Source organism: Pipistrellus hanaki (genome assembly GCF_964339955.1).
Source record: "Pipistrellus hanaki genome assembly, chromosome: 1".
In the NCBI taxonomy this organism is placed as follows: domain Eukaryota; kingdom Metazoa; phylum Chordata; class Mammalia; order Chiroptera; family Vespertilionidae; genus Pipistrellus; species Pipistrellus hanaki.
Window position 1 is genome coordinate 203,699,393 of NC_140503.1, and position 18,348 is coordinate 203,717,740.

The following is an 18,348-nucleotide window of genomic DNA, read 5'->3' on the forward strand; positions in this document are numbered from 1 at the left end:
CGCCGCCGCCGCCCCCGGGCCGCCCCCGCCGGGCCCCGGCCCCGAGCCCCGCAGGCGCCCGCCGTCCCCGGCCGCCCCGGAGCCCGCGCGCCACGCCGACGTCCGGAAGAAGATGGCGGCCGCCCTGGCGGCGGCGGCGGCGGCGGCGGCCTCGGCAGCGCCGCTGACGCCACAGGAGCGCGCCGGCCGGCGGGCGGAGGGCGGCGGCGGCGGCGGCGGCGGCCCGGGCTCCGGCGAGGGGCGGGGCGAGGCGGCGCGGGGGCCGGCGGGGGGCGGGGGCGCGGGCCGGGCGGGCTCCTGGCGGGAGGCGGCGGGGCGGGTGTGCGCGCGGAACATGGCGGGCGTCGGCGGCGACGCGGGGCCGGCGGCGGGCGGCCGTGGGGGCGCGGACGGCCCCGAGCGGGACGGCGGGGCGGCGGCGGAGCAGCCGGGCGGCGGGCACGGGCCCCCGCCGGCGCCGCAGCGCACCGAGACGCTGGGCTTCTACGAGAGCGACCGGCGGCGGGAGCGGCGGCGCGGCCGCGCAGGTGAGCGGGCGGCGGGCGGGCGGCGCTAGGCCGCGGCGGGGGCGCCCCCGGGGCGGGGGCGCGGGGCCGGGGCTCCCGGGGCTCCCGGGCGGCTGACTGACAGCTCCCGGGCGGGGCCGCACCGAGCCCGGCAGGTGTGTCGGAGCGGGAGCCGCGGCCCGGCCGGCGGGTCAGGGCCACCTCCCCGACTTCCTCCAATCGGACCCGGGTCCGAGCCCGGGGGTCGGGGAGCATCTCCCGGCCGGTCCCCGGGCTGCGGCGGCGGCTGCCGGGACCCGCCCGCCAAGGTGACTCCGGGGTGCGCGTCGGCGAAGTGGGGCCGCGGAGACCTGTTCGCGCGCCCCGCGCCGCCCGGTCCTCCGCAGCCGCCCCCGGCCCGCGGCCGCGGCCGTGAAGTTCGGCACTTTCGCCCAGAACAGAGTTGGCGCTCTTCGAAATGTAACCTGTGAACTTCTCCCAAACTGAAACTTATGCCGCTTAAAAAAAAAAAAAAAAAAAAAAAAAAAAAAAAAATGGCTGCAGAAGCAAAGGTGCACTTGCGGATCCTACTGTCAGTGACGGCTTTTAAGCATATTGTTGTTATTTCTAATTTCGGCTGTCCGGTTTTATTTTGGTTTGCAAAGCGTGTTTTTTAAAAAAAATTGCCTTTGCATGGATGTTGCTGTTGCAGAGTAGGCTTAAAAAAAGAAAAAAATACAAGTTTTTGAGATGTATGTTTCATCCCACAACCCAGTAATTCTTACATAAGTCTGAATTTGGAATAGCAACCAAACCAGAACTCCGTTAAATTTCTTCCCTTATCTCCCCCTCCACTCCCCAGTAGCTTCAGGTGCACAATTAGGGCTTTATTAGCCGTTATTTTCTGCACTTCATACAAATAAATGTTGGAGTCATAAGGCTTATGCATTGATTGTAGGGGGGAGAATTGAAAATGCAGGCTGATCAGGCGAGATCCTGATTGACTTGCTAAGTTACAGGAGACATAGGTTAGATTTTGAAAGAGGTCCATATCGTTGAAAAATTAAGTACAGACTGCACCCTGTTCAGTCTTTTTCAGTTAACCACTTAAAAGTTCTCAACTCTGTTTGGTTTAGTCATCAGACATTTGCCTGCAATACTGCTTTCTGAATTGGCAGGGTCTGAGGAAGACAAAGTATTACATCTCTCAGCTGTCTGTTTACTTAGACTTGACTGTTAAAAAGTAGTCTGGGGCCTGGGTTCTCAGTTGGTTAGAGCCTCACCCCTATATGCCAAGGATGCAGGTTCGATCCTGGGTCAGGGCACGTAGAAGAATCAACCAGTGAAGCATAAAATAAGTGAAACAACAAGAAAGCACTCTGATGCAAATAGAAATAAATTAGCCAGGTGTCACTCTAATTTCTTTAGAATATATCTAAGTTTCAGGAAAGCCAATATTATGACATCCTTTTTTTATTGTTTATTTGTATGCACAGAAAATGAAGTTGTCAGGAACCTTATGTTGATGAGCCAGATGTTAGGCTAGGGGTGTCGAACTCAATCAGAGAAGGGGCCAAAATCTAAAATCCAGCCTAAATCGCGGGCCGAATGGTTTACTGAACAGTCATAAACTGACAATGTCATAAACTGACAGCGGAGTGCAGTGATGACAGTGCGGTGCGGGCCACATTGCAAGGCCTGGCGGGCTGGATTTGGCCCGCGGGCCTTGTGTTTGACACATGTGTGTTAGGCCCTTGTGGGAACCCTAACACCTCCTTCCTGGCGCTTCCTGGATGGGTCTGGATGCCCATGGACTTGCATAGACTTCTTCCCACCGCACACCCATTCTTCATTAACACGGGTTACTGAGCAGGGTGTCCGTAACATGTTCGAAGCTGGGCTTTTAACTCACAGTTGCAAAAAGTCAGAGAACTGGCCCAGCTTCGTGAGCAGGGAGGTCTTCCTTGTTTCCCCAATTCCCTGACGTACGTGTGGGAGAGATGACAGTGCCAGCACTTGGGGATCGGGACTTGGGTGAGAACCCCGGGAATTTTTCAGGTGGAGTCACCAGCCAGTGCTGGTCCGCCTGGGCCTCCACGTGGGCCCCCTATTCTTCCTCCCCTGTTTCTGCTTGGCTCGTCACACAGCTCTTGCCACTGCAGGTGCCCACCTTCTGACTCTGGTGCCACATTGGTCGGAGACATCCCCCCTGGAGATCACAGTTCTTCCAGCATCCTCAAACGCCCAGGCTGCTAGTGGCCTCTGCCTTCCCCCTGGCCCTCCAGCATTGCTCCCTTCCGCTGCTGCTGCTGCTGCTGCTGCTGGTAATCTTTCCTTGTCTGCTGGCCAGAATTAGAAAACTGCCCCAGGGGCTGGCCTGGGCCACTCACAGCCTTTGAGTGAGAAGCATTTCTCCCAGAATCAGCAGTCTTCCCTGCCGAGGGGCTTGCACCGAAGGTGTTTCTTATTTATTTATTAAAAAAAAAAAAAAAAAAAAAAAATATATATATATATATATATATATATATATATATATATATATTATTGATTTTTTACAGAGAGGAAGGGAGAGAGAGAGAGAGAGAGAGAGAGAGAGAGAGACATTGATGAGAGAGAAACATCAATCAGCTGCCTCCTGCACACCCCCTACTGGGGATGTGCCCACCACTAAGTTACATGCCTTTAATCGGACTCGAACCCAGAATCTATCCACTGAGCCAAACTGCTTATTTATTTTCAGCTGCTTATTTATTTATGTTCGGTGCTGTCTCTGATTCCCTAGCGCCCTCTCCCCAAATTAGAGCAGCTTTTGTCTTTCCTTTGGTGTCTTGGGGACCTGACCATCAGTGAGTTGCAAAGTCCCCTTTAGCCTTTCTCCCAAGGAATGAGGGCTCTTCGAAATGAAGATGTTTGCTGGCCTGTGCTAAGAGCCTAGGATTCCATAAATGACTATACAGATTAGGAGGGAAATAATGCAAAACATGGTGTTTGATACTCATTTTTTAAAATACCTGTCCTTATTAGTGTATATGTATAGAAGATAAATATGAATATTAGTGCCTATACACGGCTGTATATACCTACACATATATCTACATTAAGCCTATGCTTTGTTTTTGTTTGTCTTTTCAAGCTCTCTTAATCACGTGGTTCTCTGAACTTCCTTTTCAGCTTATGTGTTGCCTAGCATTGGACTGACACTTATACCTAACACACTTAGACGTTGATATCCCACTCCTCATTCCTGTTTCCACGCTCTCAGAATGACCATTGGGTATCGCACGTGGCCTTATGTGGTCACCGGTCTTGGACTCCGGGTAGAGTGGTCATCAGGAACTGCAGATTCATCTCATCTGCCTTCTTTTTTTCCTCTCTTAAAAAGAATGCCAACTGCAATTGTCCTTCGTTGAAAAACATTTACTTAACTGCCTAATTGAATGACAAAAAGAGGAAGTAATATACAAGTGAAAATATGACTAATAATCCTTTTCCTACTTGAGAGGGACAAGACCTCCTTAGCACGAATGTTAAAACAAGAGGGCAGGCTCTCTCACCAGCGTAGTTGTAACAAGTAGGCTGTTAAGGTAGTTGTACAGAAAACTGTTAGGAATAGAGTGTGAGATTGTCCAGAACTTGACTGTTGTCCTTGTTGACATAAGACCAGACAGTAAGTACATCTTACCACGTTTTTGTGCTTGTTCCCCACTTGACTCATCTGTAAAAGTTCTAAATGGGAGAGTTTTGCATAGCCATATTTGCACTTAGGAATCTAGGTCTAGCAAGTCAACCTTGGACTCGGAATTAGGCAATCTGTTCTTGGCTCAGCTCTGTTGTTGAATTGCCTTGTAGGCTCTAGGCTTGCCTAATGCATTTGGCCGTGTTTCCTAACTCCACGGCTAAACAGTATCTGAAGTGTCTCAGTTGGCGGCAGTGACCATGGAGACTTAACAGTAGATGTGGTGTGAAATAAGTGTAACACCTGCTGGTGAGGACGGAGCAATACCTGTGTGAGGCAGGTGCTGGCGTTTGTGTAGGGATGGGGATTGCTTATAAAACAAGAGCCCCAGGCAGGGTGTAGGCAGTCTTGTTTCTGACTGTAACAGTGCTGTGGGCCATTCTTTCCCTTCTTTTTAGATGGCGACTCCACTTCTGCGTAAACTGGCTACCATCTGTTTTGCTTCTCTTCTCTGCCTTTACTCAATATAGATCTCTAGGCAGGAAAAAAGACTAAAACCCAGAAAACTAATTGATCTTTTTTAGCAACTCCCATAAAAGATTTCCAGTGGGACAGAGATTTTTACAGTTCATCTTTCCTATGTCTTATATTGTGTGTAATTAAAAACTCAAGTTCTTCTTATAAATAACATTTTTATTAAAATATAACTTCATTTAACCAGTCCTCATCCTCCATAAAATATCTTCCATAGTATACCCTAATGGATGATTAAAAGCTATGATTCTGAAATGATGCTCTAGAATCAATGCTTGGTTTCTCATTTACAAAGGAAAATGAGTCACTGTAAAACTGGCTGGGAAGTTACTTGGAGTAACCACAACCCTGATACAGGGAAGGTAAAATTAACTTCTCTTCTCACAAACTATGGCTCTGCTTTAAAACTCTCTCTTGCTTTCCCTAACTGGTACATGTAAACTAAACAAGCAGTGAGAAGTTTCTCATTTTGGTCTTTGACCAGGTCAATATCTTGGCTTTTTTAAATGTTTAACTGAGGCCTCGCAGCTCATTTGTGGCCCAGTTTGGGGAGTGCTTGCATAAAAGAGGTCTTCGGAAAGACTACATAGCATTGAATGTCAGAATAATGATATTACAAACTTAGGAATATTCTCCCTCTTTCTCCCCTCAATATAAACAGTTAGAGGGTCTTAAAACTCAAATGGTATCTTTACAGCATTTGACTTCTGAAGGCAGAATTCCTGTTGTGTTGATTCCTGGTTGGTTTGCCTTATACAGGAGTGTGCCTCTATATTGTGTAATAAACTTACACTTAATATTTTAGTGTAATCTTAGTAAAGTTTATTTAAGTTTTACACTATTTAATTCTATGGAAAGTTGTATGTTTCATAATATTTTCCTAATAGTTAACCAGTATTACTTTACAAATTTTTAATGGTCAGTGCTATTTTAAGAAAGATATATTTAGACATACTACTGAACATATAAATACATTTGTGATTACTCATTACTTTTAATTAATACTTTTCTATCCTGGCTTATTTCTAAAACAGCTATCTCAGTAGATAATTAAAAATAATACTTCTTTTAGAGAGGAGGAAGAAGCAATTTTTTCTATACTTTTTCTCAAGTTAAGATACGGGATCATAGAGCATTTCTGTGGTAGGAGAGGAATATTGATTAAGAACACTCTGGACAAATTGAAGTGGATTTATGATTGGTATTACCTTCCTTACATTAAATATTCATAATTGACAGAACTTATTTCTTCTAACATAGAAGCACTTATTTATATTCTACAATTAAATAGTAAAATACTTCTATTTGGAAGAGACTTACTGAATGGTATTTCTTCATGGTGAGAATTAGATAAATAAACAAAAGTTGGTTGACATCTAAAAAGTCCCGTTAGTGTTCAGAATAGAAACATTTATTATTTTACTTTGGAAAAGACTTTGCTCTTAAAGGTAGATGTTGAGTACAACAGATGAGAGTGACCCTTTTGCTCAGAAGAGGTGAAATGCCGTCACAGCATGGACAAAGGTACACCAGCTAGGAGGATTCTCGAAGAGCAGTACCCATAGGTAGAAGAACTATAGCCTTCCTACGTAACTAGTCAGGCAGCACAGGGCAAGTGAGTCCTGGCATCTGTAGAATGCTAACAGACAATGTTTAAAAATGAAACACAAAAATAAACAGAAATTCTGTGACAGCTACGCTTTAAACGGAAGAGTAAGTCGCATCCTGTACCATAGGGCCAGGGCCAGGGCTGGGTGGGGTGGACCCGAGAAAGGCAGGCGGGGCTCACACTCCCTTCCTCCGCGTGAGACACGGGCTCCTTCCAATGGTGGTGGAGCCTGAGCAGTACCAGGTCGGCTTCTCTCCTAAGATTGTCAGATGACGGATGATTATTACGCACTGAGGAGAGAGCGCGCGGGGCTTGCAACTCAGAGACCTACGATCTGTCCCCAGCTTGTCCCTTAACTTTTCAGTGACTTTGGACCAGTTTCTGTGAGCCTCAGTTTCTTGGTTTACAAAATGTGAGACCATTATCTGCCTCTTCAGCTCTCAGCGCTGTGAGGATTTTATGAAGTAGTATGTGCACGATCTTCACAAACTGTCTCTTGCCATAGAGGGAGGATCCTAATCCTTCAACAGGCCCAGTGCTCCAGGAGGGTGGGAAAAGGAAGCAAGATAAAGCTTTTGGAATAATTTGCCCTGTGAAACGTGGTTCTATTGCTTTAAATGTATTTTGTAAAACAATTCCCAGCCCATTAGTATGGTGTGAATTGGACACAAACGCTACCCTTGGATTCAGAACCGCCTGGGTTCTGGACATTGGGAAGATTCAGACACGTGCTCCCTGCTTTCAGAAAGCTCTGGGCTGCAAAGGAGCCAGCAAAGTGTGACTTAGAAGCAAACCCACGCACGGATACAGGAGCACAGAACAGGGAGGACATCCCAGTTCTCCAGAAAGCACTAAGTCAATGATAGTCAAAATACCGCTTTAAGGATGGACTGGTATTGAACTCTGGCTCCACCACTTACTCCTGTGTGGTGCTGGAGGCTTCCTTAACCCGTCTGTGCCTTGGTTTCTGCATCTACAACATGGACATCACAATAAAGCCTGTCTCATAATTGTAAGAGCTATGCACTCAAAACATATTTTTATCATTTGATTTTTAAGGGCTTACTTTAAAATTTTCCCATTGTGAACTGTAAATTGGTGTTTATAACTAAAATTCTTGCATTTCTAAAGGTGGAATCCCGACACAACAGTTTTCTTATTCATTTATAATATAGTTAAAACACTTTCATAGGTTTATATTGTAAAACTGCTGTACAGAAAAGTAGTTACGTAGGCCATACAGTTGTGAAATATGCTTATTTGTCAGATTACCTTTTATTCATGGAAACAGGATTGCACAAGTAGCATCGGTAAACATTAGGTAACCACCAGCTAGAATTGGTTAATGTACAGATCTTGTGATATTAATAGTAAAGTCGTTCAAGACGTTGTGTCATGCTCTGTGATTCTCACATGCTTTCAAGTAAACCCCCTCTCGGCCCGTCAGCCCCTGTGCGGAGGCAGGAGGCGCAGGTGTACCGGCTCTCAGCCTCGGGTCCGCTCTGTGAGTGGAGCTCCGAGGCTTGGGGAGGGTCCCAGAAGAGTGTGCACCAGAGCTGGTGCCGGGACCCTTCCTGTGGCTTTGGCCGTGGTTTTTCTTGTGAATCATAACAACACGCTTATGTACAGGCTCAGGCAGCTGCCATTATCAGGGAAATGTCACGTGGAGGAGAATTTCTGAGTAAACAAGGGTATAGTTATCTCCGTCTTTGAATGCAGTTTGCTTTTTTAGACTGAATATTGTGTGATAACCCGTTTCTATATCTCCTTAATGTGGCTGACGTCCAGGGACTTCCCAGTGTCCCTCCCTACACCTACCGTGGATAATGCAGTCTGGTCTCCGCACCCCAGGGCACTCACATGGCCTCTGCCCTTTAGGGATGGGGGTTCAGGTCACCTTGACAGTCACTTGGTCACAGAGGAGAAGCTCCTCACCTTCAATGGCTGCTGTGTCCAGAGAGGCGCCAGGAGCTTTCCACGCTTTCCCTGCCCCCCACCCCCTACCCTCCACCTCACCCTCCACCCCTTCTCAGAACACCTGTCTTGGTTATGGTCACTAGCTCTCTTCTTGAGGATCTGGTGTCTCTGCTTTTGCCATTTCTGATTTCCAATTTTGTTTCTGTTCTCTGCCACACCTCTCTGTGGTTTGCCTTCCTCTTCTCTGATCTGTGTTATTTTAGCAGAGCCTTTGTTGGGCACCTATTGTGTGCTCTGCCCCGAGGATGCAGAAGTGGGGAGAAAACCAGACAGGAAATGAGTGTAATCGGGCGCCGGAAGCACAGGCACGGGTGATGCAGGGGGCACCGAGCGGGGGAGGGTGGTTCTCCTGGCGACTCGGGAGTGTCCTCACAGAGCAGGTGAGGCTGTGCCTGATCACCTGTAGAAAGTTGGGAGGGAATCTCAGGCCAACAAACTGGGAGCCAACGGACATGTTTTCAAGAACTGAAAAGTAGTGTAACTGGAGATTTGTGACCCAGAGACTCAGGGCACAGGTGCAGGGCCCGGCTGAGACAGAGCCAGGGGCCACATCGTAAGGGATCTGGTGTCCTCGTTGAGGTGGGACCTTACCTAGAGTAATGAGGAGCCAGAGAGCCAGCCGCCCAAGGCTGTCCCTGTGTGTGAGCCCGCTGACGCGCTGCCAGGCCACGCCAGGGCTGAAGGGGGAAGATGGGAGATGGACACGTGTTAAGAAGGTCTGGTGGTAACCCGGAGAGAGAGAGGAGGGGGACCAGCGGAGCTGGAGTGTGGAAAGGAGGAAAAGTTCAGTGTTTCAGAGCAAGATCAGCAGGCGTTGGTGAGAGGAGAGAGCTGAGGCACCATCAGCTTCTAGCGTAGAGCCCGCTGGTGCCATCAGCTAAGGGCGGGCTGCAGGCGGGAGCAGTGGGAAGGTCCTGGGCTCCGTTTCGCAGGGTGAAGGGCTCTGTGGGACTTCCAGGGGGAGGTGCCCAGGACCGATTGGAAACGTGGGTCCAGGCTCAGGAGTCAGAGCTAAAGAACTGGCGACTTTAGGATTTAACCTCAGACTGCCCCAGGAGAGTAGGGAAAAGAAAAGGAAAAGAGAAGGTAACTGAGGACGCATCAGAGAAAACCAGCCTTACAGATGGCCAGAGTGTCACTGGGTCTCCTGCTGGGTGTAGTGAATGGAGCACCAACCAGCAAACTCTTAAGGGTGATGATGGGGAGGAGGAACCTCCAGAGAGCTCAGGACAGAAAAGTCTGCCACAGGGAGGAGTGGGAACCCAGGGCAGGGGCTGCGTGGGTTCCCGTGCTGGGACTCAGCTCACTGGCACCCAGGAGAGCATGTGCAGGTGCCATCTCTTCTCTTCTCTGTGTCCCGTTGCTTCTCGGTTTTTACATGAAACACCCAGTACTTATCGATACAAACCGATCAGAACAGTCTTTCTTTCTCATGGAAATCTGACTGAATGGAGTGTGGGTGTAATTTTTGCTCTCTCACCAGTTCGGGCTATTCTTGTTCATAGCTCAGAAGCCTTTCTTATTCACCCCTTCAGGCAGCAGTTCTTGTTCTGGTTTTAGCCAGCCTACAACAGATTAGAAAGTTCCTTACCAAAAGTAACTTTACTCCACATGGACCTGGCCAACAAGGCCTTTTAAAGGGCCATCTGGTTGTGCATGGCTTCCACTGTGTGCATTCTGAGATCCTGATGCTCGGGGCCTCTGCGGATCCGCGCTGGGCTGGAGCCACCTTTCATGGTCTCACCAGCTCTTCAGACAGATTATGAACCCAGTATTTAAAGGAAGTGTGTGTATAATACTTGGGGGGGGGGGGGAATAATAACATCTAAGCATGCAAGCCACCTGACTTGATGCCTAAAGAACTAGCGATCAGTTCCTGTGCTGGCGGAAGTAAGCCGTCTTAGGCCCGTTGACATAGTAGGTCTGCCACTGAGTCTTCCTAGGGGCTTTGTGACTATACATGCATGCAGACCTCAGCACTCACATAGGTGCAACTCCCTAAGGAGAAAAGCAGACAGGAATCACCTTCTCTAGTTGTAATTTTCGGGAGGGGACACCACTCCTGCATTTGGTGAGAGGACCAGAAGGCCAGCTCAGAGCAGAGAGGGCAGTTTGAAACCTTGGTATCCTGAGATCCGGCAGAGAGTTGGGCCTCCCCAGGAGTAGGCGTGGGCAAGTGCCCATGGAGTTGGGCGCTGAGAGGTCCTGGAGGCAACGGGCCGGGAGGAGTGTGATGGCATGGAAATAGCTGAGCTCAGGCGTTACCAGGTTGGCTTCTTGTCTCTAGTCGGTCAGTTGTAGCCAAGGGGAAAATCCCAGCCTCGCCTGGCCTGACTCTCCCCATCGGAGGCGAGAAGACTCGGGCAGCGTTAACTGTGGAGGGACGGAGGAAACAGGTGGCAAACTAAAGAGCCAAGGAAAGGGAGGTCTTTCAGATCTGGTTGAAGTTCTGCTTGGTGTGACTTACTGTTGTAGGGCTTCGGAACAAGCCAGCCCAAGATGTGCCTCAGTGGATTATTCTGAGCTAAAGGCAACCAAGATCCTGTGGGCTCCATAGAAACTTCTGCTTCCCACAACCCCACCCCAACCCCCACCCCCACCCCCACTCAACTATCTAGAAGAATTTAAGTGAGGGGCCTGACCCAGGCTAAGAGTTACCACCAGAAGTAACTCTACCTATCTACATGGCAGGGCAAACACATAATTACTGAACTCGGGCAGCTACCTTCTGAAGCCCCAAGGTGCCTAACCTGAACCCTAGCTCAGAATGTCGTGTATACTTATTTTCCCTTTCCGTCTCTGAACTTCTCATGTATACGGGGTTCCCATACTTGCGTATGTACTTGAATTTGGTCACTTTTTCTTACTAATCTGCCTCCTGTTTATTAGATCATTAGAGCAGCGGATAGAACCTGGGGCTAGGGGAAGCTTCCTCCTCCCCTGCACCACGGAGAGCATCCTGTGTAAGCCTTCACCTAGCCATTGATGGGCAGGATCTCTGAAGCTGAAGTTACACCAGTGCCCATATAGTTCACCCAGGGTAGTTCTTGGACTGAAGCAGTGCCTGTTCGATGACTTGACTCCCTTTAAAAACACAAACATATATACCCATCCATATATGTGTGTGTGTGTGTGTGTGTGTGTGTGTATACACATATGTCCATATATGTATATCTCCATGTGATATTTACTCTGTGTGTGTGTGTATATACACACACGTATGTCCATATATGTATATCTCCATGTCATATTTACTGTGTGTGTGTGTGTGTGTGTGTGTATATATATATACACAGACACACACTGACTCTGTACTCTTACCTGCCTTCATAGTTCTATGTAACCTATAAAACACAAGACTGGGCTCTTACAAAACACTGTTCAGACTATTCTAGCTCATAGTAATTGTCTCTTCTCTATTTCTGTGGGATTTTCAGTTTATACCACACAGCAGCAATCTTCTGAATAGTCTTTGCTAATGATTTATATATAGTTTAGTTTTGGGCACAGAATTATAGATGACTTTGTTTTATTCTCTCATCATTGTTTTATATATGTATTAGCTATGGCCCCAGCTAGCATGTAAGTTCCTTGATAAATACTGTTCTTTTGTTTTGTGTCATTTTCTTTTCCTATAGAGCTTTCATTGTTGAGGTTCCTCAGTGCTGAACTAACAAGAGGGTACTTCCTTGAACATAATGAGGCCAAGTACACAGAAAGAAGAGAAAGAGTGTACACTTGTATGCGAATACCAAGAGAATTGGAAAAGGTACCTTTTTTTTTTTCTATTACTAGACATCATTTTGCAAGTTATGTCAATGTGCTAATCATATAAAAGAAAAGAAAGAAAAAAGAAAAGGAAAAGAAATAGTGAACAGTTTGAGTTGAGTTTTTAAATATTTGGAAATAATTAAATGTATTGGGGGAGTAAGATAAAGAAAGAGGCTTTAAAGCGTGTATTTTTAGAGTGAGATAAATGATTTTTAACTTCGTTTCTTAGTAAACTTATCCTATTTCCATGTGTCCCATCCAAATAACCTTTTCCAAGGAATTAATCTCCACTTATTCCTTTAGTTCTCTTCAGTTTTATTTTATTAGAAGCAGTTCTTTATTCCATTCAGCATAATAAATTAATGTCAACCTTTTTTAAGGTTTTAGTTACCCAAACAGCCTTCATATTTAAAAACATAAATTATAGTCTCTTCAAAAAAAAAGATGATTCACTTTGCCTTCATCACAGAGAATATCACATCATAGGTTGACGTAGTTATGACAGCTTTGCGTCTACACACACCATGTATCCTCGATTGTGTCTCAGTCTGTCTAGACCAGTCAGATGTGGCAGGAAGCCACTCTCCTCTGCATTGTTAAGAGTTGGTGACTCTGAGCACTTCCATATTTCTTGCTAGAAAGAAAGAAGAAATAATTCCGCTTTAGCTATATTTTCATAGTTTCATAGTAACTCTAGAGGCCAAGTGCACGAAATTCGTGCACAGGTAGGGTCCCTAGTGGCTGCCAGCTATTGGCCAAGGCCTCCCTTTCCCAGCTGCAGACCAGGGACTTTCTTTATTCCGCACTGCCCCCTGGTGGTCAGCATACACCATGGCGCGTGATTAAACTCGAGGTTGGTCAAACTCTGGAGGGGACACTGCATATTAGGCATAACTTAGAATATTTCAGTCACTTCCTTAGAACCATATTTTCTGTTTTCCAGTGGCTGTCAGAAAAGTGTTGTTGGTTTGCTTTATCACATATTATAATGGCAAGAGGTGTGGTAGATAGTGGGAAACGAGGATCAGCTGGTTTGGCTGATGTTCCTTTATTTTATTTTATTTTATTTTATTTTATTTTATTTTATTTTATTTTATTTTTTATGATCATCAGTTGGGTAGAATGATGAATCAGGCGTAGAGTGACAACTTGAGAAATGTTGCTTCACATAGGTTCTTGGTGGCATGTCACATGCTGAAGTTTTAGGAAGTTCCCTGATGGGGGAGATTGGAGAGCTGGGGAGCCAGCAAAGATTCTGGGAGAGAGGACACGTGGCAGTGCGTCTCTGAGTAGCCCTACGTCAGGATCAGTGGATGTGCTTGGTTTATTTGTTCTAGGGAGTTCTAGGGTCCCCAGGGGAGCCGAGGGCCTGGAGCAGTGGTTGGCAAACCGCGGCTCACAAGCCACATGCGGCTCTTAGCCCCTAGAGTGTTCTAACGCCACTTCATCAAAATAGACTCTCCCAGGCCGAAAACTGACTTCTGCGCATGAGCCACGAAGTTTCAGTCGCACTGTACATGTGCGCCCGCATGTGGTATTTTGTGGAAGAGCCACACTCACGGAGCCAAAGAGCCACATGTGGCTCAAGGGCCCCTTTTGCCGACCACTGGCCTGGAGGATGAAAAGGGAGGTGGATGGGTTGCGGGCGCTCTTTGCAGCAGCCTCCTCTTGCAGCTTCGCCTTTGTTCTGAATATTGGAGTTTATGTAAGATTTTCTTAGTGGTGGAGGGTAATGTTTCTTCTGCTTGCAGAAAAAAAAGGATTAATTCTTGTATCTTTCTTAGAACACTTTAAAAAACTTGTTTTTTAAAGCTCACTGTTTTCCTCTAGTATTAAGCCGTGAGGTGGAAATGTGAGGACATACTGCAGAGGCCACTGGCGGGAAGGTTTGGTGGGGCCATGTTCTTGTCAGGACAACGCTGACCCACCTGCTTTCCGCAGGGAAGTGCTCTCTTCCACCTGGTGGAGCAGGTTTGGACTCCGTGCTTCTCTGGGGAGAACACAGGGGTTTGCCTGCAGCCACTGGCAGGCCAGGGACGCACCAAGGAACTGCTTCAAAGCGGGGAGGTGTCTGTCTGTCTGACCCTGACTTACCCCTCTGGTGACACAAATAATGAGCAGTGACAGCATCCCTTTATAATTCTATCATCAGAGGCAGTTCAGTACACATCATTCTCTCTTCTTTATTGGTAACATTGAAATAAGCAGTTTTTGAGTCGATTTCTCGTAGAAACTTAGAAGCATTTCATGTTTGTTATTGTGAGTCTTAAGTTATCTTCTGGGGGAAATGCCTAAAGGTCTTGATAAGACTAAAGTATAGCTGGGACCGGTTTGGCTCAGTGGATAGAGCGTCGGCCTGCGGACTGAAAGGTCCCGGGTTCGATTCCGGGCAAGGGCATGTACCTTGGTTGCGGGCACATCCCCGATGGGGGGGCGTGCAAGAGGCAGCTGATCGATGATTCTCTCATTGATGTTTCTAACTCTCTATCCCTCTCTCTTCTCTGTGAAAAATCAATAAAATATATTAAAAAAAAAAAAAAAAGAAAGACTAAAGTATAAATCGGAGTTTTTCAAGCTGTAATCCGTGACAGGACCACTAATGGGTAACCCATATGTATGGTAAATTGCAACCAATTAGGATTTTTTTTTTTTTTTAAGAATAGAATAGCAGTATTAGAGCACCTATGCTAAGGGTGTTTTATTGTTTCGTTGGTATGTATGTAAAATGTATAATGTCGGGAAAGTTGAATTAACACTGTTCATGCACAGGTGTCATAATTTTCTAACCCTGCTTCCCATGCAGGAGGGTGTTAGTGTTAGGCCTATTTGGACAATTTGATTTAGTCTCTTAGAACAATACTATTGATAGAAGCTTTATTGCTTAAAATGCTTCAAAGGAAGTCATACATTTCAGTGAAGGGCATTCTCCTTCATGTCCAAGACTAAGAGAAACCTAGAGGGAAGGTAGATTTCAGTTTGATTCCAGGCTTTAATATCTTCCTAACAGCATAAAATGATAGCCCTGTGGCCCTTATTTCCTAGGAGTAGTGTTTTACCTCGGGCTTTCTTTATGAGAGTTGGGAGAATATCTAGGCATTCGTGTTAATCTAAATTATGTTTATTGGTTTCCTTTGTGGTGGCATGGTCTCTTCTAATATATAACACCTTACTCATTTTTGTTCTTGTTTTCAGTAAATGTTATGACATTTTTACTAGCCTTTGGGAGAGAGACACTTGATTACAGAGCGCTTTGCTCCCACAAGAGTTGCATGCATTGTACTATAAAACACGTAACTAACGTTTGTACTTTCAAGAGAAGAGAAAGATCAATTCAGTATCTCTTACTGAACCTGTTTACTAATGTAAAAAAGTACCAGATTTTTGTCCAGGGGCTAGTTTTGTCATCTGTGTGAATCTGAAATTGCACAAATGGTAAAAAAAAATAATAATAATAAAAAAATAAATCACAGTATTTTCTAAATTGCCTCATATATATAAATGCTAATGTAGAGAAACAATAGATCACTTATTCGTTTATTTGTTTATTTTCCCTTTGTTTTGAATATATTATATTTACTATGTCCCAGGTACTTTCACAGTGAGGAAGGACTTGTGAAGGTAATGGCAAGGGGATAAAAAAAAAAAAAAAAAAAAGAGGTAGATTTTGTTCATGCATTGTAGGGCCTATGAGTGTGTGTGGGGAGTAAAAGGGGTGGGGGTGGGGGGGGCACTGGGATGGGTATGCTAGGAAGTCCCAGATGTGGGAAGCTGTGAGGTACACACAGGAAAGGACAGGCACACTGGAGGGACAGGCTGGTTAAGCTAGAGTTTAGTCTGGCTTTGAGAGGATGGTTAGAATAGATTCCTTAGGCTTACTTTGAGCTGTGACTATAACAGAACACTAACAGTTAGCTGTGTATGTAACAGGATGCCAACAGTGGCTTAAACCAATAAGATTCTTTTTAGCAAGTCTCAAGGAAGGAGGTCTCAGTTGCTCCAGTAGATGAATGAAGCCAGCATGGACCACATCTTTTTGGTCCCTCTATTTTACCATTGGTGGCAAATTGGCTTTTGGTCCTCTTGCTCCTTGCAGCTGCAGGCATTACATTTGCCTCATAATCAGAAAGAAGAGATGGACTGTTCCTTTTAGAAAGAATTAAAAGTGTTCCCAGAAGTGCTCGGCATACTTCCTTCTGCTTGTACCTTACTGGCCAAGCTGAGTTCTACACTCGTCCCCAGCTGCATGGGAGCCAAGGACAGTAAGAGCTGGGCTTTGCCAACAAAAGGAGAACAGATTGAGGGTGGTAATCAGATTAGCCGCCCCTCAGAGCTATGCTTCTGAAAATTTGTGTTCCAGTGTTCAACATGAATTAGAAGTAAAAGAAGATCTCAAAATCTCACCATGTGCATATCCTTCTTCAAATGAAAATCCATCAATTGATTTACCTTTAAGAAATTTATTCCTCATGTTAATTATATGTCAGGTGTAGGTTGTGATTAGTACGAAGCCTTTTCTCAAAATTATTTATTTTCTGTGGTTACATGTGTTTATGTAACCTTTCCTATCATGAAAGTTAAAACTAAAATGAAAATATATTTTTGAATTTTTTTTACATTGTAACCCTGTGCTCTTTGGCAATCCCTTATTGCTACTATGCTTTGTATATTATAGTTATTTAATACATTTTTAAAAATTGAATTCAGCTCATTAGTCTTAGCTGTCTTAAGAATCTAGTGAATTTTTATTATTAACTTTAAGTTTGTCATGTTGAAGATACAGATATTGCTGTAGGTATAGAATATTGTTGTGCTTAGGCATAGGCTAATATTATTATTGAAAGAGAGAAAGGTTACTGTCACACAGGAGAGTATTTGCGGTCAAGATTCAATACCCTTAGCTTCTCATCTCAGGTCTGCAGGGCAGAGCCAAGAGATCCAGTGGAGCCTGGAACCGCCTTTGGCTTTGACTTGATCTAAAATTAGAAGGTTGGACTAAACCGTCTCAGAAGGGCCGATGATTGCATATGAGAAACGGGGAAAATGGGGTGTTACATAAGAGTGGAGGAACTTCATTCTGCTTGTTTGAGGGTCAGAGAAGATACCATTTAGGAAAGATAATTTTAAAGGTTCCTTTCAAAGTGATGAATTTAAGGACAATGCCATATGAAGCCTTTTTGTTTCTCACTGTGAGGTGTGTGTAAGAAAGCGCAGTCACAGCCAGTCTCACCCGGTTCAGTGAGCAGCCCTTGGATTTCATTGTGAAACTAATAAAGGGCTTACTCAGACCCCAGTGGTGGCAGAGGCCCCTGGCATCCTGCTCGGTTTCTAATTTCATGAAAACACGTTTGGGGGCTCCTCCCTCTAAGTTCTTCTCACGGTGCGCCGGCCCTCTTTTGTTACACACCCTGACTTGGATGTCCTGCCGCCCAGCTGCCAAGAAGCAGGAAAGGGTGGGGACCCGCACCACTCACCCTCTTAACCGCCTGGTCTGGTAGCCCTCCCTTTCCCTCGGAGGCTTGGCGCCTCCTGCTGGTAGAGGTGGTGACAGCCGCTCCATATTCCTTCTGCGGCCCTCCTACCTTTCTCAACCATAGGGCTCTGGGCCAGTGGCCTCAGCACAGAAGCCCCCTCCAAAGGCGGGCAGAGAGGTAATGGGGGAGTGGCTCGACCTGGTGTAAGCCCTGCTATCTCCGGGGCACATAGGACTCATCAGTTCTAGGGCAAGTCAGCCGTGACTTCTACCCCATTCACTGATGTTTAAAGGACAGTGTGTGAACTTGGCGCTGTGGTGCTGTTTCTATTTTTGAATCAGTAACTTACTTCTGCCAGTTCAGCTTTGAAAACAGTATTCGATCTCTTTTCCTCTCTCTCCCTTTGCTGTATTGGGCCATTGTGAGCTGTCCCTCAGACTGTTTTATTGTCCTTAATTGTTGTCCCTGCTCACACTCAGTCTGCCGTCATGCCCCTTGCTGACTGTTCCCTGAAGAGGAGACTGGTGCCTGTGATGGCGGCTACAGTGAAGACCTCTCATCCTTAGTGAAACTCACATGGGCCATGGGGTCCCGAGAGCACAGCCAGCCTCCTGCCCCTCCAGCCCCTCAGCAGAGCTCACTGCCTTGCCTGTCCCAGCCACATACCAAGTAACCGTCCTGGCCTCCAGGGTTGTTGGGGGGATTAAATAAATTAATGTGGGTCAAGTGCTTACCAAATAACCGTATCAAACACGGATTGGAATTAAGAGAAGCAAGAAAATCTCAGGACCTCTCCGTGTGCATAGTGAAGGGGACCAGAATTTT

General features: G+C 46.2%; 1 protein-coding gene across 1 annotated transcript in view; it reads left to right on the top strand.

Moving 5' to 3' along the window:
• The first annotated feature begins 293 nt into the window (after positions 1-293).
• The window catches only part of TAPT1 (transmembrane anterior posterior transformation 1), a 56,673-nt gene continuing 38,618 nt past the window's right edge, over positions 294-18,348 (top strand). The window contains exons 1-2 of the mRNA XM_084872103.1: positions 294-527; positions 11,920-12,050. Of these exons, the coding sequence (XP_084728229.1) occupies positions 335-527; positions 11,920-12,050 (324 nt within the window). The 5' untranslated portion in view covers positions 294-334. The remainder of the gene's footprint in view (positions 528-11,919; positions 12,051-18,348) is intronic.